General features: G+C 46.4%; 1 protein-coding gene across 2 annotated transcripts in view; it reads right to left on the bottom strand.

Annotated features, from left to right (window-relative positions):
* The window catches only part of ASTN2 (astrotactin 2), a 647,457-nt gene that overhangs the window by 396,181 nt on the left and 230,359 nt on the right, over positions 1 to 20,917 (bottom strand). Inside the window, exons 7-9 of one of the 2 annotated variants that reach the window (XM_006772883.2) lie at positions 17,855 to 17,939; positions 17,268 to 17,342; positions 16,372 to 16,497 (exon numbers count right to left, since the gene is read on the bottom strand). In XM_006772883.2, coding sequence (XP_006772946.1) covers positions 16,372 to 16,497; positions 17,268 to 17,342; positions 17,855 to 17,939 — 286 coding nt within the window. Of the gene's footprint in view, positions 1 to 16,371; positions 16,510 to 17,267; positions 17,343 to 17,854; positions 17,940 to 20,917 lie in introns of both variants that reach the window. The other variant, XM_006772882.2, reaches the window with a different exon arrangement.

The following is a 20,917-nucleotide window of genomic DNA, read 5'->3' on the forward strand; positions in this document are numbered from 1 at the left end:
TAGTAATTGGATTAGCACTTTTCAATATATATTTCAATTATTATTAATCAATAACATATGAAAAAGAGATCCTAGGTCACCTGAGTTTGGCAAGCACTGGACTTCCTGAGGCTTGAACAGGCACCTGTGCTTGGTGACCATCACAAAGGGCTGTGCAGAATGCAGCCTCTATTGATGGAATGCCAGCCCCAGTGCTAGAATTCTTGGTTGCTTCCAAGCGATATAAATGATATACTTTTAAAGTTTTACTTGAGTTCTCTACAGCATATTTGTCATCACTGTTTCAAAACATGCTAGAGAAATACAGATTCCTCTCTCTCCTCCTCCCGCTCTCTCTCCCTCTTCCTCATGGATCCCTGCCTCACGGAATGCCAAGCTCTTCTTCTCCTTTGGGGGAGGAAGAACTGGGGGGAGCTTGGTGCACACAGTGAGAGTGCTGCAGCCTGTGAGGAGCTGGACCTGGGGTCAGGACACACTCACTTCTGGAATGTGCTGATGTCCAAGAGAGTCTGTCTAGGAGGAGGAAGGTGGGAGCCTGCCCTCATAGCTTCCAGTGGAGACAGTGAGGACTCCAGGGGTGATGGGGCCTTTGCAGGTTAGTAGTTAAAGGCACAGCCCCTGGAACAAATAGTTTGAGTTTGAATTTTGGCTTGCCCTGAGAGACGGGCCTATGACTTTAAGTACAATAATAGTCCCTATCTTAGAATGCCTTTGTGAGGATTAGATATGGCAGTTGCATGAAAAAAAAAAGAAAACAGAGACCACTGCCTGGCATATGGTAAATGCTCAATAAATGGCAGGTTTTATTGTGTTTCTTTTTTCTTTGTTTGGTGGTGGTTGTTATTTCAGCATCAGCTGAGAGTTTGGATGGTCGATCAGGGAGTCTACAAAAGAATATGCAAGGCAATCAGGAATAAAGCAGATAGGTCTAGGAGAAGGGACTGAGATTTCTCAGTCTTGACACTAATGGTATTTTGGGCTATTCAGTTCCTTTTTATGGGTGTTTGTGTGTGTGGTACTGCCCTGTGCATTGTAGGATGTTTACAGCATCCCTAGCTTCCACCCACTAGATGCCAGAAGCACCCTCCCAGTTGTGGCAACCAAAATTACTCCAGACATTGCCATTACTTCTAGGAGGAGGGCGCAGAACTGTCCCTGGTTAAGAACCTTTAGGCTAAAGGAAGCTATTTTCGGGATGCTGAGAAGTGGCTAGGAAATTACACACACAAACTATTTGCTCAGTAGATTTGGCTGTTAAGAAAGGGAAAAGGCCGGAAAAGCGTGATTAAGAGAGAACTTCTATTGCATTTTCAATGATCAGTATTTATTTTTAATGAGATATGGTTGAGCATGTTTAAATATTGGGGAAAAAAAGGGCAGTACTGAAGGAGAAATGAAACATTGTCACGGGCAGTTGTTTTCCTGTGAAAAGCATTTCTTTCCATCTTGTTCTGGCAACATCACCCAACTTCCTCTCTCCTTCTTCCTTTTCCAGTCTTCTCTCCTTCACACTACACATGGCTGTGGGGGAAGGGACGGGGGCAGATATGAAAGCAGCCTGCCCTCCTGGCCACAGCATATGCCAGGCTTGACCAAGCACCTGACCCTGTTTATCAGGACTTGTCCCAGCGGAGGGCACGGGCACCTGGCTGGGCCAATACAAATCCTTCCCTGGGGCTTTCCACAACACAGGGAGGAAGAGAGAGCCTGTTTCCTCTACTTCAAGATGTAAGACTGTGTCTCCAGACTTCCTGGTGCCCATGCCTATACCTTCCCGAGGACATGAAAGTGATGTAGCCAACACACAAACAGGAGCTGAGGTAGGAGGGGGAGTGGCCGCGAGCGCTCTGCGCTTCTAGAATTTAGGTGGTGGGTATGTGGGCCCACCTCAATCATAGTCATCTCCACAGTCGTGGCACCACCAGATTCCTGTTTACAGGTGAGTGGCTGAGGTTTGGTTTTTGCAACAATAAAGGAAGGGGAGGGTATAATCCCCAGGGCGAGGGCCTTCCATAAACTGGAGCGCCTGAGGTCAGAGCCCGAGCAGAGAGTCTGCCTTAGACCAGAGTGGGCAGGGCCACGTCCTGGAGTCCAGCCAGAGAGGGGCAGAGGCAGACGAAGCCCAGCGGCTTGTTTGGAGGCAGAGGTTCAGGGAGCGATGGCAGGTTTGGTGAGTGAGTGCGCAAGTCACCACCTCATGGACAAGTTACTCTGGTCACACTGTTCTCTCTTCCACTCCAGAACGCATTCTAGAATTCAAGGGAGGGCTACTATATACTCATCACTCAGAATCCACTACATTTTAAAAATCCTCTAAAAAAAGAAAATATTTCCAAACTTGAAATATTTCCTGTTATATCTCTTATAACGTACCTGTGGCAAACCTGTGGGTTGTACTACGCTAGTGAACAGCTAATGCACTGATTGAAATAACAAAGACATATAAGCGTTCATTAATTGTCTGTAACTGCACACTATGTTTTAACTCCTTTTTAACTTATCCTTAATGCTGCTGAGGATCTGACAGAACGTGAGAGTTGTATGAAATGGTCCAACCGGCCCCATCGCTGAAAGGAGGACTATACACGAAGACATTTCTGGCTGCTTTGTCTAGACCCGCCATAGCCATTGCTAAACGATTCCTATGGCGCTTTCATTTCTATGGCGCTCACATGCAGACTGAGGATCCTTCTCAACATTGCGCTCCAGGGGGCATAAGGCTGGGCTCAACCATGCAACTCATTCGCTATTGGGGATTGGCGTAAGAGCCCTTGAGTTGTGCTCCTATTCATTCCCTGGTGAAGAAGAGGAGCCCTCAGAGTCTGCCCAAGCGGGGAAAGGCCTTGGCGCTGCAGGGAGCCCCCGGCACTCTGCATCTGCAGCCTTGCTCTCCCATGAAGAAGAGGTGAGATGTGCTGATATGCACGGGCTGTGAGGCCTCCGGCTTTTATCTCAGGCGATGACACGGGCAGTGTGACATGCTGGATAATGAATTGCCCTCTTTGCAGGAATGAATAAGTTGTGGTCGGTGATGCAATGATCAATTTGCTCCATCATGCTAAGCTGCCCATTCATCATCCATACCTGCTGTCAGGAGCGAGGGCCGCTGGTGTTGGCCTCAAGCCGCTGTCTCAGCCACGAAGTAACGGCGTACAGAGCTGCATCCCCTGGGCTCCAGGCTGCTTTTCATTACAACCTCCCATCAGGGGCCCAGTCCTGCTGAGCCGCCCGTGACTCCAGAAGAAAGAACATCCATGCTGGCTGGGGCCATGGAGATGCAGCTGACAAAATCAGAAGAGGCCCTTGACAGGGACCCAGGTGGCCTGTTCCACTGTCCTCCAGTGGGATGGTGGGTAGCGCCACGTCACCTCTGTGCCTCAGTTTTTCTATACTAAAAGGAAGGGCTGGAGGAGGCTCTCTCAGATCTCCATCTTGGACCCAATAGGTCCCCTACAGATATTTATAGTGGAAGGACCATTGGTGATTTTAACTCCCCCATTCACCGAGGCAATAAGAGCATTTAGTAACTGCTGATGGTTTGGCATCAGTGAATCATTAAAATGGCAATACTCCCCAAAACGGAGGTACAGATTCAATGCCGGCCCTATCAAAAGCCCAGCCTTTTTTTTTTTTTTTTTGTAGAAATTGACAAGCTTGTCCTAGATTTATATGGAAACACAAGGAACCCAGAATAGTCAACACAATCTTTAAAAAGAACAAAATTGGAGAGCTCATGCATTCCAATTTTTCTTTCTCCTTTATCTCATTTTCTCTCTGTACACACACACGCGCACACACACACACACACACACACACACACACACACACACGGTTCTGGGTTCGATTCCGGTCAAGGTTGCAGGCTCGATACCCAGTTGGTGGTGTGCAAGAGGCAGCCAATCAATGATTCTCTTTCATCATTGATGCTTCCATCTCCTTCTCTCCCTGTCACTTCCTCTCTGAAGTCAATAATAATAATAAAAAGGTACGATGCCCCCTTACCAATAAATACTTCAGTGTCCACTTTCTAAAAGCAAAAATATCTTTAATAACTCTAATTCAGTTATTGACAGCAAGAGATTATCACAGCTACAGGACTAAGGTCTAATCTGCACATTTCTTCATGTGTCCCCTGCTACTGTCCTTTATTGCAGAAGAAAACCCCAGCTTAGTGGAAATCCTCTCACAATGTAAACACATATCAAACCATCATATTGTGTGCACTTTGAATACATTGCAACTTTATCTGTGAATCGTATCACAGTAAAGTTGAAGAAAATAATCCATTTATATGCCACACCATTTCTTTGGACTCCTTTAATTTGGCTAGCTCCTCATTTGGCTTTGTCTTTGTGACTTTATCACTCTTAAAGGTACAGGTCAGCTATTTGTAGGATGCCCTCCAATCTGGGTCTTCCCCATGTTTGCTGATGATGAGATCTGGGTTATGTGCTTCTGGCAGGCAATGCTGTGGCCAGGAGATGGTTGTAGAAAGAGGCCTGGGGACTGTGAATATGCTGTTCTTCAAACTCACGCTCGAGCTCCAGCAGGCATCCATGACTTTTAAAAGCTTGCCAGGTGACAAGCATGTACCAGGTTGGAGAGCCACTCACCTCACCTAACCTAAGCAGGTAAGACCTGGCCTCCTAGTAGAAGAGACGTTTAAATTGAGACCTAAAGGACAAGTAGGAGTGATCTTACTCATTGGAGACTGGTAGTGGTGCTGAATGGTGTGCATCCAAAATAGACCTGGTGACAAGAAAGCAGACACAATACCTAGACATGAATACCCACAGAGTGCAATGTAGGGTGGAGGCAGGAGATGCAGCCAGGGGCATGCGAGAGACATTTGGACTTCTTATACGGGCAAGGAAAGACTATGGAATGAGTTCCATTAGGAATGACATAACGAGGATTCTGTGTTGGAAGAAAATATCCCCGAGGCCTGGATTTGAGGGTGGCAGGAGTGAAGGCAGGAAGTGTGGTGAGGAGTTGATAGCCATGCCAAGAGAGAGGAAACGGTGACCCAAGCAGGAAGGTAGGGGTCATGGAGCTCAGCAGCCCTGCTACACAGTAGCCCTGCGTGATGACGGTGAGTTCAGCGATGGGGCGATGTCAGATGCTGTGAGCAGGCAGAGACAGGGCTTCTACATGGGACTTTGGAGATTAGATAAGGCTTCCCGGAGGAGGTGGTGTATTCTGAGCCCTGATGGACGGGGAGAAGACTGCCAGATGAACAGGCCGATGATGCCTGTGTTGTAGGCAGGAGGGACAGAGGCACGAGGAACTACAAGAAGGAACTCAAGAAAGCTGGCGCTTCTAGGCGGGACCTGGGGGACATGACTGAAGAGAGAAGCAGGGCTAGATGCCAAGGGCTGGTTTCCCCCTGAGAAGGGTGGGCTTTGTCTTCCTGGCAACAGGCAAAGGAGAGCGATGGAGAGGTCTAAAGTAGGCTTGCCATCTTGAGGAATATGTTTTAGCTGCAGGCAGAGGGGTCACGGAGGCAGGAAGAAAATCTAAGAGGCCAATCTGCCAACACCCAGGAAGAAGTATCTGCCCAGTGTTTGCATGGATTGGAGCTGAAGACATAGGAGCTATCATCATAACTCAGCACAGGGAGCGGGCCAGGCAGGCCCAGCCAGGTCTTCCCGGGCTCTAAGGGTCTGTTTGGCAAACCTTCCAGGTAAAAGAAGAAATCTCCTTCGCACCCAGAACACTCCTGCTGGCTGGGGATGGCGCGAGGGGGGAAGGAGTGAGGGGCTCGCTCCGGTGAAGAGCGAAGACACATGAGCAGTGAGTTCTAGAGAATCCATCCTTTCTCCGGAACACTTGCCTCTTCATCAGGCCCCACACAGGCCTGTCAGGCGCGAGTGGAGCTTTTGTGCATGTGCCCACTGGGCTCCCGTTGCCATGGTGATGGGGCCATAAGTCACGTCAGCTGCTTCTGCACAGAGGCGCTGTGATTTATGCCTGCCCAGCTGGGATTGTAAACTTTTTTTTAATGTTCAAAATCCGTCAGAGCAAGGGCGGGCGGGGTGTCTCTGGCTCACTTTGCCGGAGCGGTTGCTGTCAGACCTGCCTGCGATGCTGCCACTCGCCCCCACAGCCCGGGTGCTGGGCCCATGCAGCCCCTGGCACCAGAAGGAAGGGTTCCTATAGCACTCGTGGGCCAGCAAACAACCTTATTCGTGAGACCTTCCTGTCATCCCAGGTTCAGTCTATGCATGCCAGCTTTTCCCTTCATGCTTCAATTTCTGGCTTACGAACCTGCACCATATCCCAACTCCTTTAGAATTGGGACTTTACAGGGATGCAATGGAACGAACAGAAATTTGAACTCATGCCTCCCGAGTCTTAGTTTGCTCATCTGTTCAATGAGGCTAATATAACATCATCTAAGGTAGGGCTTCTCAACCTTGGCCCTGAACTGAAATGGGGGGTTTTAGAAGGGGTGCACTGTGCATTGTAGGATGTTTAGCAACATCCCTGGCCTCTACCCACTAGATGCCAGTAACACTTTCCCAAATGTGGCAACCAAAAATGTTCCCAGACATTGGCAATGTCCTCTGACGACAAAAACCATCCCCTTCAAGGCCCATGTCACAGATGAGGGAAGCGAGCCTTCTCCTTTTGACTTATGATATCTCATCTTTCACAGGCTACTAAAGTCTTTCCCCGAAGACCAGGCCCTTCTGGAGTATGTGGAACTGTGGGCTTCCCTGACTGCTTCCCATCATGCCTCCCAAATGCTGCATTCACCCATGGGACTGGGCACCTCACAGCTGCCTCCCTCACCCTTTGGCACCTGTGCAGGCCCTGTGTCCAGATCCAGGCACAGGCCCTCCCTGGCGGTTCCGTTTCACCACGGCTAACCCAGCCTTGCTGCACATCAGAGGGTGTGGACAGGACTCTTAGAAGGCAATGTGATTGTTCATCTTAGTTTATCTTGTGATCCCTGCCCCTGAGGTGCTGCTAAAGCCTGGCCTGTCTGGGTGAGAACAGGGCAGGGATTTCTAAGGGAACACCGTGAGACCCTGGCAGGCAGAGGGATGCTATCAGCTGAGAACCACCGATGTGATGGCAGCAGGTCCTTCTAGTTGGTTTAAATGTGTCCCGAACTCCAAGATGCATTCCAAGTCCCCCGCAATGTGGGTGGTCTGTGTACAGCTTAAATTCGAGCATTCAATTTGTAATACATTACAAGTGACAATGATAGAGCCAGACAGTGTCTAGGAAGGACCTATATGGCGGCTTCAACTCTGCCTCAAGCCAGAAATGTATCTCAGGGAACTTATTGGCATCAAGATGAGATTATCTGAATGTACCCCCCAGGGAACAGGTAGGTGGATAAAAGCAGATAAAGGGAGTAAGACAGCTCCATTCCTAATTCATCCTCAATCTCTCCATCCACATGACTTTCTTCTGCATCTCGGCAACCAAAGATCTCTCTTATTTTACAGGTGGACACAGCCGTCAAGTAATCAGATGCAAAGCTGGAAAGATCTCTGAATTTCACCAAGTTCAGAGAGGACTCTGCGCTCACAACTCCCATCCGAGACTGAAGGCGGCCATCATGGGCTCGTCACCACACTTTTCCCAGCCGAGTCTGTCCGTGGCCTCAGGAATTCTTCCAACAGAATATCCTGGGCAGCCCTAACTCACTTATCTTAGTGGGCAAATGAGATGTCTGATATCTGCCCTCTCTGATTTAGCCCAGCCTCTAAGGTAAGTGGATATACAGAAGCCCAATGGGTTGGAATAGATGTTTAGCTCATGGTCCTCCTACTCCCTTCCATGGCTGTGCCTGCGCTTGGTGACCCTGCCCCCTAATCATAGATGACTAACTAGAGATGAGCATCTAGCCCAGGGGTGGGCAAACTTTTTGACTCGAGGGCCACAATGGGTTCTTAAACTGGACCGGAGGGCCAGAACAAAAGCATGGATGGAGTGTTTGTGTGAACTAATATAAATTCAAAGTAAACATCATTACGTAAAAGGGTACGGTCTTTATTTTTTATTTTTTATTTTTATTCATTTCAAATGGGCCGGATCCGGCCCACGGGCCGTAGTTTGCCCACCCCTGATCTAAGCCCATGCCAGGCCCAAAATTCCTGCTCCAGGAATTTTCACAAGCAGCAGCTGAAGTAAGAGAAGCCTTCACTCTTGGGGAGTCAGGATGAGCACATCACTGGCACGGGTGAGGACGGGCAGGAAGGAGTTTCGTCCTGGGAGAGAATGCAGCCATGCAGGAGTGATGCAGGAGTGATGCAGAGAAGGTAAGCAGAACCTTGCAATTCCCTTAGTTTGCCTCATCTCCGCGGCTAAGCTCACCTCTCACCTTTCCTTCCCATCATGATCATGGCGTCCTTCTAATACAGTTGTCGTTAAGCTCATTTTTAACTGGGTTTCTGTCCCCTGAAACCCAAGACATCCTGGCTCATAAAGACCAGAAAGGGTTTCCACACAGCCAGGGAGGGAGGCATGGTGAGATGAAGAATGACACAGGGTCCTGAGAGCAGAAACCTATATTCAGATTCCAATTTGTCTGCCCACCAGCTGTGCTGTTTAAGGTCTTAGAATGCCAGTGTCCTCACCTGAGGAAAGGGGGCTTTAAAAACAGCTTCTCTTGCCCAGCAGGTATGACTTAGTGGTTGAGCACCAACCTATGAACCAGGAGGTCAGGGTCTGGTTTCCAGTAGGGGGTGCGTAGGAGGCAGCCGATCAATGATTCTCATCATTGATGTTTCTCTCTCTCCCTCTTCCTCTCCCTTCCTCTTTGAAATCAATAAAAATATATTTAAAAAAAATAGCATCAGGAAGATGGCTGTGGGATCATCTAGGAGAAGCTGTGTGAAGGCCTCTACCCAGAAAGCATGCCCACGCTGCCACTCATCACTGTGTTCAGTATGGATTCCGGACTGAAACCCAGGTGTCCTGACTCCCAGCTCAGCCTGCTTTCATGCCTCTCCCTTCTCTCTCTTTTTTCTCCTAAAAACCTGCGGTCCGTCCCATTTCAACATCAGAAGTTGAAAAGTGTTTAACTTCTAATGCAGATGTAACAAGTCATTTCTCAGTTTCACTGTATCTGCAAAGCCTTCTGTAATTCAACATCAAATATTTATTATTACATTTATTAAAGTTTTAATAATTTAGCATCTGCTGCATGGCAGCGAGGAGCTTAGCTAACTGGTTCCCCTGTATCCAACCGGGGTCACTTCAATATTTATAATGCAAAGTTTCCATTTGGGTTTCATTTAGCAGAGCCCGTGCCGTGGCCCTTTCGCCGGAGCTGACAGTTGGCGCATGCTCCAGCCTCCCTGGCGGCCAAGGCTAAGGGAGATCTGGTGCTGAGCGGCGTTTGGAGAGATTTACCGAGTCTGGGCAGAAACTCATCCTAATAGACTTCACTTTTATTACAATCGCTAAACTCAAACGGGGGAAATATATATGTCTCCAGGCTTACTGGCTGAATGACAGGCAGGGAGGCTGTGAAGAGTTGTGGGCATACAGTACATCCACTTGGTAGGGCGCGTGGAGGCCTTTGTAGGAATGCTTCCCAGAGGGGCTTCCCTCTCCTAACAAGAGGGGTATGGTCGTGCAGGGCAAGTTCTGGTGCCCAAATTCCCGGAACGCAGCTGCGAGTGCCAGGCGGACTCCCTGGTTCTCCCAGAAGCTCCCCTTTTCCCACTTAGCACTTAGTCTTCCATCAGCAGGGGATGGACTTGCGCACTCACGGTGAACTAAGACAGAAAATCCCGTGAGCCTACTCCTCGATTTTACAGAGAATCCTCCTCCACAGTAGCCAGCATTTCCTGACTGCTCACCAAACAGCCTGAGTTCAAATCCTGATTCTGTGACTCACGGTAATAGTTGGGCAGATAACCTAAACCTTTTGAGCCTCGGTTTCCTCATCTGTAAACAGTAGTAACCCCAGGATTGACTGACTTGTGCAATCAGAAGCAAGGCATGCAGCGTGCTCAGTCAGGGCCTGACAGAAAGGAAGTGCTCAATACATGGGAGCCATCACTATTTATAACTATGGGGCTAAGCATTTAAACGTATCTCATTCGATTCTCAAAAACATCAACAGATAGAAGAGCAGTTACCATCCCCATTTACAGAGAGGAAACTGAGCCTCAGAAAGTTTAAGGAACTTAAACAAGATCAGCCAGTAAGTGGTGGGGCTGGGATTTGAACCCAGGGACTTTGGCTCCAGCACCCTCACTATTCCCTTTATCCAACCCTCCTCTCTTCTGTGTTTCAAGCAGGTAAGCGGACTGATTGCCTATTGAAGTCCTTTTCCCTTTGGGAACGTCTGCACATCTACATGAATAATTGGTGAGGAAGGGGAAACTGGCAGAGGCATGATGGGGCTGAGATGCTAATGAGAACTGAGGAAGCCCTCCTCTAACTCAATATCCCTGCTGGGAAGGGAAGTGCTCAACTGCCATGAGTGTGCCCACATGCACGTGAGTGCACACACACACTCATTAACAAAATCCACTCCGCATTACTCACCCACCTCTGATAGGAGGGAGGAATCTTGAGAATTAAACCAAACAAGGCCTCTAGCAGGCACTTCCCCCAGACTGTGTTGCCTGGGCCTTCCCATCCAGGTCCTCCTGACATGTTATCATCTGCCTTGGCCTGAACTCAATCCTGCCTACTCCACACACCTGATGGCCTGCCGTTCCTTCCCTCTTGCCCTTGCCGTTGATGTCTACCGTGGTCAGGAGGAAGGATGACATAGCCCTCCTCACTATGGCACAGCTTCTGTAACAGGAACTCCAACTTGAGTCTCCTGACCCCACGGCATCATGTGCTCACTTGCTTCTCTGTACTACAGTGCCTGCTTAAACTCCTAAAATGCCTCACCCCTTCAACACCAATGACACGTCAGAGGCCGTACGGGTTATTCTACAAATGTTATGCAGTCCTAACAACAAAATCTGAGGGAAACACAACAATCTGGACTGTGCAGGTTTGGAAATGGAGGTTTGGAGAGGTGACCTGACTTGGCCCAAGAAGTTCAGGGAGCCAACTGCGGTGCCAGGACTTGCACCCAGGACTGCAGGATCGCAAGCCTACACTCTCTTCCTAGTCTCCGTATGTCTAGGCCTGGCAGCTGTGCCCATCACACAGGGGCACCTTCTCAGCCTGAACTTTCCCACTACCCCCACCCCCTGTCCCAAAGCACAGCATCTTCTTGTTTGCAATATTGTCTCATTCCGTGCACGGAGATGTCTAGTCTTCACATTTCATACCTCCAATACTGAGCCTGGCATACAGTAGGTGTGCAATAAATTGTAAGTGCTTGGAATGAAGAGGCCGAAAGAACAAGGAACTGTTCTCAATTCTATTCAGAACGAATTCAGTGGGAAAACTGACACCCACTGAGCAATGCTAGCATGCTTTCCGACATCCCATAGTTCCATCCACAACATGCAGGGACTTAACAGGGTTCCACCACTTCGTTTTCATTGATTTGAGATTATAGAAAAATCACTAAGGGGCTCCAAAAGCTGGCTTCTTGGATGGTTATTATTCCAATGATAATAGCTAGCCTCGCATCTCTCTTGTAAGAAGAACCCACTCTGGTTGAAACTGTGAAGAAGGCCCAGGGCGCAGCAATCATGCTTCTCTCTCCACAGTATCTTCCATTTCATCTCTCAAGTCGGTTTCTTGTTCCATGCTCCTCGCTACACCATGGGGGTCCTTATTCATCTGTTCCCCTACAGTCCCTGGCACAGTGGCAGGCACACAGGAAGGGCCTAGCCAAGGTTTTCGGAGTTGAAAGGAAGCTGTATGCAATTTAACTAGAGCGCACTCGGCTCCTCCACCTTTGGAGCTGACATCATTAGAGTCTCCAATGCTGAAAACCTCACTGCCAGCAGCTTCCTGCTGGGCCAGGCTGGGCAAGGGAGCTGCCCAGGGGAGCGTTCTCATCTTTGGCCCTTCCACTCCTGGCACGTGAAAGCCCTCCCTCCCACCTTAGATGCCATACAGCCCAACGCTGTCCACAGTCCAAGGTTAATTGCCAATGTTTTCTTTCCTGCAAATGCTTTTCTAATTCCTTTGGTCAGGATTTTTTCTTCCTTTTCCAACCCCCTCAAGGCGCTCTGTGTGTCCCGCATTCATTCTGCAAATATCTCCATGCACACAAAGCCCCCAGACTTACCACACGGTATAGCTTTGGCATATTCATTTAAGTCTCCCCAACGCCCCCCTGACAAAGGGATTGATGTGAATGCTCAATACTAAGACACTATTGATTTTAAGATGCATCTTAGAATGGATGTGGCCTTTCAGCAAAAGAAACAGAAAAGAACTAAAAAGATGAACATAAAACACTGCTATACTATGCTACAATAACAGCAAAGTAATAACTCATACTTCTTGAGGTCACCATGTGTCTGACTCAGTGCTTTTCAATGTATGATGTCATTTAGTTTCACCTTCTAGGCATAGATGCTATCTGCACTCCCCACAAGGGCTGGCAGCCACAGAAAAGCTCCTGCAGGACACAGGTGAGGGACTGGGATCTGATCTCAGCTCAGCTGAGCTCCAAAGTCCATGCGTTTAAAACAGTGAACAACCTTCTATCATAAAGTTTATGTTTAATCAAAATAGAGCACACATAAAGAAAGGAGTGCAAATCATAGCTGTAGAGCCACAGCATTTTTACAGACTCGAAACACCCCAGGCCCCTACCACTCAGATCAAGAACTAATTATCATCAGCGCCACAAAAAAACTTTTTGTGCTCTCCCCATGCCACTGCCCCTCTATCACGCAAAGGTAATCCCCATCCTTTCTTCTACCCTCAAGGATTAGTTTTTACTGGTTCTGATCTTTATATATATAAACATATATAGTTGACCCTTGAACCACACAGGTGTTAGGGGTACTGACCCCCCATGACCTCCACACAGTTGAAAATCTACATGTAACTTTTGACTCCCCCCAAAATTAATTCCATTATTTGTGTGCGGCTTCCATAATTCAATGTTATATTTGTGAGATGGGTATGGTGGTTGTGTTCTTGAATAGTCATTATTAATAGTATTCCAGTGTATGATCATTCCATAATTCATATATCTTGTTTTTTTTTAAATCAATTTGTGGATTTTCTCCCAGCTTTCTAGCAATACAAATGAATATACTTGAATGTACTATACACATTTCTGTTAAGTATATTATGCAGAGTGGAACCGATGGAGACATTCAACTGAAGTAGATACCGCTCAACAGGTTTACAAAATGGTCAGTCTAACTTCCATTCCCACTATTAGGGTGTGAGAGTTCCAGTTGTTCCCTATCCTCACTGACATTGGATATCATCAGTTATTTTAAATGTAGCCACCCAGATAGGCAGTGCCTGAACATTGGACTGCTAAATTGCTCTGCCTCCTATAATACAAGATTCCTTACTTATGCAAGATTCTGTCACCAACTAAAAAAAAAACAAAAATCAACTAGCAAAACGTCTCTAAGTTTTCCTTTTCCATCCTACCGGAAAGCTGATCTTTTTCTTGCTGTCTCTGCTTCTCATCTCTCTGTTGTGACTCCGTGGCATGTTACTGGAGATCTATAATTATGATCTATTATTTATTAATGTTGCACCTATCATCTGATTAGAACTTATTAATTCTTTAAACGCCCCTGATATGCTTGCCTGGGCTTAGCATGTCAAACAAGGTTTATTCCTGCAGCTTGAAAAACTCAACCTACACAGCACAGATTCTGCAGAATGGTGATGATCACCATCTTTTCCCCACCCTCGCAGTGAAACCAATGGACATGTGAAAGGTAAAATCAAGAGAAAACTCGAAAGGCTGTCTGTCTGTGTGATCGCTTCAAGCCCAGACAAAGGCATGTGGGCCAAGCAGGATAATAATTTAGTGCCCAAATCAAACCAGTGCCCAAATCGAGTAAGTACTCTTCAGTTATTCGCACCACTTTTCTTTAAAGGAGAAACTTCATGGTTTGTTGAGAAAGGGTAGAGAAAGAGGGTCCATAGCTGCAGATTTTCATCTCCTCTGTTGTCCTGAGCAACTCCGCTCTGGCCCCAGCTTGATGAAAGCACACCCTCCAGTAACAGGGCACAGAATCCTTAGCCTGAGCTCAAGGGGCATCTAATGCTATTGGACCATGCCCCTTGGATGTCTCCCCCACTTTCAACGTACTACCGTGTTCCTTCCAACTACATCTGATACTCTCCCTGAAATGCATTCTACAACTTATATTTTTCTCATTTCTTTTGAACATTTCCAAAGATGTGTTAGAGTCCCTGAAGATTGATACTGTGGGACCCTCTTGGCCGGCTTGCTATTTAATGTAATTCAGATTGAAGGAGGTCAACTAGCTATTTTATCCTGAAGATTATGGTCTTTCTCAGCAGCATGACACAGTACATCACCTTCCCAACACTGCCTTCTCCCACCATCACCAGTTTCTACTTGAACTTTACTGTAGTGGGACTCCAATTCATCTAAAATTCATGCAATACCTAAAATTGGTGCAATGTAACTTTGGGAGTATATTATGTACCAGCATTTACTTATATTATTGAATCATTATAACTCCTTGGAAATGTTTCAATGAAATAGTTAGGGACATGGGTTCCAGAGCTGGAGAGATCTGAGTGGAAACTTGGTTCCATCACTTAACTAGTAAAGGAATCACCTTTATGGCGCAGATTATATTTTACTCTGTAAAATGAAAACAATAATAATAGCATCAACTCATGGGGTTAACGTAAGGATGTAATGAGATGTCAGGAGGGTGCTGGGCACATCGGAAATGATCAATGGATATGAATTATTACTACATTCTGTGAGGAAGGCGCTGTTCTTATCCCATTTGGCAAAGAAATGGAAACTAGGCAAGTGGACGTGACCAGGATCACATAGCTCATACATGGCAGAGATAGGATTCTAACCCAAGGTGAGGACTCCCATCAGTCAGTGTGACAGCTTTAGCTTCACCGAAACCACAAATTCAATGTCAACAGTACAGAACTCTGAGGAAAGTCACTAGAGACTGTCTTGCAGTTGATTTCAGGCCAGCTCATTGGATGTCTTTAATAGACTTTCAACCAGGTGGTCTTTGCTCCACCTTTAAAATGTGCAATACAGAGGAACCTGACCACATGCTTTAAAGGTCTCATCTACTTCAATTCTATCAAAAATGGAAAATTATCATCTACCATTAATTAATTTATGTGTGCCTGAAACCATCTTAGTTCTTCATAATTAACACTTCATTTACTAAATGCTATCCCTTTTGCAATCTATTCTTTTTTTAAAACTACCTCTTTTGGGAAATACCAATAGCCTGGAAAATCATGTCTGGTTCATCCCTACCCCCTAAAAAGTTGAGAAGGTGAAACTAAACAACCTGTAAAAAGCAGGGATAGTTGGGTTCTAGGAGCTTCCTATCAAGATGCCATGGACATATGATAACATCTTGACTCAGAATGACCCAAAGGCAGTGGTAGAGTAACAATCACTGGGGGTAGGAATTGCCATGACTCCAAGTTCCAGTTCAGGGGCTAATAAGCGTGTACAAGCCAATTCCAAAAGTATACTCTGAGTCCATTTTTAATAACATTTAAATTTCTAAAATGCTTCTCTTAATCCAATTGGGAGAAAGGAAAAAACCCTCCAGTGAAAAGCTCCAAGATAGTACTAGGATCAGATCTAAGACCACTGGTTTAATTAAATCAATAAACATTTAGTAGAGGTCCATTATGAGCTGGGAACTGGGGATTAAGAAGCTAAATAAGTTATTTTCTTTGACCTTAAGATAGTCTCCACTAATGGGACAGAATGATATGTAAGCAACTACTTGAAGCACAGAAGAGTTAGTCTATAATGAAGTTAACTACACGGTATAAAACATGTACGGAGGGGTTCAGTCTCCATCCTTTCATGAATAAAGAACAAACACATTAGACCTGGACATTTAGAACATATGAAGTAGCCCAAAATCACCATAGAAAGCATCGCATTCTCCAACCATTCACTTTCGTGACTCTCAGATATAGGATTAAGTAATGGCCTTAGATAAGACCATTAATGACTCCATGATGTGCCAGGTGATGTTTTAGCCTATCCCATATTTTATACATGCCCTGAAGTAGAGTAAGGATGTTGAAATACAAGGCCTTGAGGCCCACCAATGGAGGGCACTATTAGGAGCACGGAGCATGGCATACTTAACAGAGTTCCTTACATCATCTACAAGGCAGCAGCCTACTGCAACCATGTGAAGGGTACTTCTTCACAGGAGTTCCTGTGGTCCTGAAACAGGGGCTCCCAGGGCTCCAAGAAGTTCTTGCTACAAGGATACTGGAGAGGAACTTCCCTACCTGACATCTGCAGGGTCTTCTGTGACGAGCACATCAGTCTTGCAGCTGGCCAGGGGGTTGATGGACAGCTCCACAGGCGGGACCACAAAGCTTTTGCTGACAGGAAGCCAGAGTCCTTGGCCCAAGCTGAAAGTAGACCTGCAATGTAAGAGTTTCCATTGGGGAACTCCCTAGGAAGCAGAATGAAAACTGAAGAAATGGATCCTCCCCCCATCCCTTCTCGGACCCCTTTTCTCTTCCCCACCCAATTGCGTCCCCCTACATTCTCCAAGGCACAATTTAGGCCCACTCTGCTCAGACTTGGATGGTCATTTCTTAAACCTATTAGTCATGGAGCCCATGGGAGTACAGGGCCTGCTCTCAATAAACAGTGGGCTCTGTAAGGATAGAGACCATCTCAGCTCTGCCTTCCCAAGCACTCCTGGTACCTAGCCGAGTTCCATGCATGACTGCGTAGTCAGCAGGGGAGTCTGCACAAAGGTTAAAAGCATGCACTCTGAATCCGTTTGAACCCAAATCTGATTTCCAGTCTGCCACTTAATTTGCTGTACGTCTTTATCAGCTTAGGTATTGACGTTTCACACGAGATTTCATGGAGCTAGCAGGAACAGGGCCAATAGTTATAGGATATTTTTAAACCACTAGACGAGATAATCAGTAATGTCTCTTCCAGGTTAACTACCTCAGTCCCTAAGTCTAGATGCCAGACAGATAAGAAATAGATCTCCATAGTAACGGGGGCTGTGATGGTACATCTGTGCCCATGAGAGTCCCTCTGCACTCATTACAGCCCAGAAGTGCACAGGTTCGATCAGCTAAGAAGGCATAGCCACACTTCCCCATGAGAACCTCCCTTCATTCCCCAGCATCGTGCCCCGACAGGATTCTCAACTCACCTGAGAATCTTTTCCGGGGCTTGCTCCCCCGTCACCAAATCATAGCCCCTCTCAAGTGTTGTGTAAGGCCAAGGTCTGTAGGAAGAATAGGAGGAAAAGAAAAGAAGACAGGAGATAATATTAGTCAGAAGTAGGCAGGATTCATAAAAGAGTAGCTTTATAAACAAGCAAGTTTTGCAGAAGTAATTTTGTTCTGGGTAAGACTATGTATGTGTTAAACAAGAATGTCTCCATCATATGGAAGGATTCAGCCCCTTTAAATCCCAGCTTGTCCATGATGGAGTGATGTACAAAACCCTGCTTCTGTCTCCTCATCGGTCCACTTTAGGAACTGTTCTTGGATTACTTGTGGTCTGGGAGGGGGTGCTACATGTCAGCATTTGTTCTCTAGAAGAGTCATCATGTACCTTTAATACTAAAACGGGGTTTAGTGGGAAACAAGATTTATTTTCCATCGGGTTTTGAAGAAATAAAAATGTTACAGAAATAGAGTCCTCTTTGTGACGCAGTTTGGGGTCCCTGGGAACAGAACCGAGAAAGTGGGAACAGTCCTCCATTGTCCCTGCCCCATGTCCCTTGCCACTCACCCTTCACTCTGTCCCCAGTCACTGCGCACACACAGATGTCTGTGCACTGGGTCGGGGGCATAGCCTTCGTGGCAGCTACACTCTCCTGTAAGGAAAACGAGAAAGCAGTCTTGTGAAATGCTGTTCACACAAAACAGTCTTCTCCCCTGCTGTCGGTGTTTTCTCAGAAAATACAGCAAGCCGCTTCATTCTGCCCACGGAAAGAGGGGTTTCTGGTCTACCTGCCACAGTGGGGAATAAAGATTTTATTCATTTGTTCATTCATTCATTCAACGAATCCTGACCACAATGCCCTGCCAGGCTATCTGCCTGGCACAGGGGATACAAAGATCAAGGTACAACCTCGCTGCTGAAAGAGCTCATGGCTTAATGAGGGAAACAGAAAGTGGGCTGGTGGCCACAAATGGATGGCTTGTCCTCAGATAGCTAAGTTAAGATAAATTACATTTGTACTAAAAGTGTAATCAGAAAATTGAATTCTCTCTAACTGAGTGAACAATCCATGTTCATTTGTAAGCCACAGATCAAATGCCACTCCTTCAAATATTTTTGGTTTTCCCTTTTGGAAAAGAATTTTTTTTCATTTACAATCTCCATATTTTATTTTAGTCGTTGTTTGCTTATATTAATTGGTTTTACTCTCCTCTCCTCCGTTTCTTCCCCATCTTGTTCCCTCCCATCTACTCACCTATCCATCCATCCATCCATCCATCCATCCATCCATCCATGCATCCATGCATCCTTGCATCTATCCATCCCTCCATCCATCCACCCACGTATTCATGCATCTTTTTTTTTTTCCTGGCCATGTCTTATGAATTCTTGCCAGCATCCCACACTGCCTTAAGTGTATTCCCCTTTGTCCAAGCTCATTTGACATCGGTCAGTGGATGTCTCATGTCCTTCAGAATCCTGGGAGGGTTTTCAGAAACTCTGTCCTACCCCTGTGCTACTCTCCATCCTGCTCCACTGTACACGCCTTAAGGTTCTGATCCAATTGGTTGCTAGTTCTTCCTAAGGTGTATGTGTAAAATGTTCACAGATGCTTTACCAAAAATAGATTCTATATAAAAACGTGTTTGGGAAACACGGTACCATTCCTCAGAGCCAGTAGAGTGTGCTTCTGCATGAGGGTGATGCACACACAGTTTTCCCTAAACTTACCTGACCTTGGGAAGCTTGCTGGTGAACGAGTCACAGGCTTAGTATTCTGTGGAACACACCTTGGGAAACGCTGGTAGGAAGTGGGCTGGGTTAGCTCACTGCCTGGAACAGAGTAGGTACTCAGCACTGCGAGCTGAACAAATAACCATGCTATCTATGGCTCTGGTAAGTTTCCGGACTATTAATGTCAGGTTGCCTTCTCTCTGGTCCTCTGGTGACCACACCCATGCACACCCCCAGAGGAACCCGCAGTTCTTTCATCCTGCAGGCATTCTATTTGTTCTGACATGAGAGTTTTCAAACCACATTTCTCGGAAAAAAAGTATATAGTTCAATGAGGAAGATTTAGGGACTTCGCATCTTTCATATTTTAATTTATTTTTTAAAAGTGATGTTTCTCAGAGGGAAGGTGGGAGTGGAGAGAGAGTAACCAATTAACGTATATGCATATATGCATAACCCATGGACACACACAATAGTGTGGTGAAGGCCTGAGGAGAGAGGGAGTGTAGAGGGAGGGGTTAATTGGGAAAAAAGGGGACATTTGTTATAGTTTCCACAATAAAGATTTAAAAAATTTCTAAACACTCAGCAGTTACATGCTAGAATGTAGGGCACTGGAGAGCGCCTCTACGTTATGTTTTATGCAGGCCTCATTAAAATAATCTCCTGTCATCTCTGTTCCATTGAGGAGGGTACTGAGACTGGAGTGGAGGTGCTAACAAGCTTATGCTATTTACAACGACATGTCTTCCGAACCAGGGTTTTCTCACCCTTGTGCAACCCAAACAAAATGTGGCAGCGACTATGATGCTAGGGCGACACAGGTTGTACAACTGTCACCCATGACTCCTGATTTCAAAACGTTTGTATTCATCAAATAACCTTACTGTTTTCACTGATTCACTATACGTGTTATGCATTTGACCTTATACAAAGCACTGCGAGTGCTGAAAAACACTCTAACTGCTTTTATATATCACAATGCTGCTTAAGCTTTGTACCCCCAGCATTAGCAAATAGCTGGCAATCAGTCTGGGCTTAATAAATGTTAGCTGAACGAGGTAGTAAGACAGCATACAGGGTGAAGACTGGGTCAGAGACAGTATTCAAAATATTCAGAATAAGTAAAGAAGCAGAGGGAGAAGCAAGGAGAGAGAGCAAGGTCTACCTTTCCCCTTCCCTGGACACTTGGCCTATCAGAAGGGGCCGTGTGCAGGCAGGGGTAGTCTCTAACTCTCCCCTCAGGATCATGCCCGGGGCATTCCACTGAATGTGGGTGCTATAGGTATGTGCTCCCTAATGGGCCCATGATGGTGACTGCAGGTAAAACTAGTGGAAGAGAGGGCTGAAATCCTTGAGATGTGGATGAGAGTAATTCACCAACATGGGAAGGGTAGGTCACTAACAATGTGTTAAAATGCAACAGTCCCTTCATGAAATATTCACCACTTGAAGCACGTCTAATATTAAAGATTAAAAGTTCTGGGATTTGTCCTCAAGACTCCCAGGACTGATTTATGATCTGCCACAAGCCACAGTCCTCATGATTCATAATGGGAGAGGTGAAAGTGTGAGCAGGGACAGGGAGTCAGGCTGGGGCGGGCCAGGGGGGCTGCTGGGAAGGGCAGTGGCAGAAGTACCTGTCTCTCTGATCAGTGACTCCACAGGAAACAGCACAGGTCGTTTCTCCTCCTTTCCCTCCTTTTGGGAGTATTAGTGAGAATGAAAAATCTATACGGGAAAAGGATGCTGCTCTATTTTGCTCTTTCTCCTGTGCTTATGAGGCAAGTTTCCCCTGCCTCTGAATGGATCAGTAATTACTGACGCTCATTATACAACAAATATGTATTTTGCCAATGAGAGGCATCCACTCTGGGGGAGTGAGGGGGAGGCAGA

The sequence above is a fragment of the Myotis davidii genome, unplaced genomic scaffold, assembly GCF_000327345.1.
Source record: "Myotis davidii unplaced genomic scaffold, ASM32734v1 scaffold866, whole genome shotgun sequence".
NCBI classification, from domain to species: Eukaryota; Metazoa; Chordata; class Mammalia; order Chiroptera; family Vespertilionidae; genus Myotis; species Myotis davidii.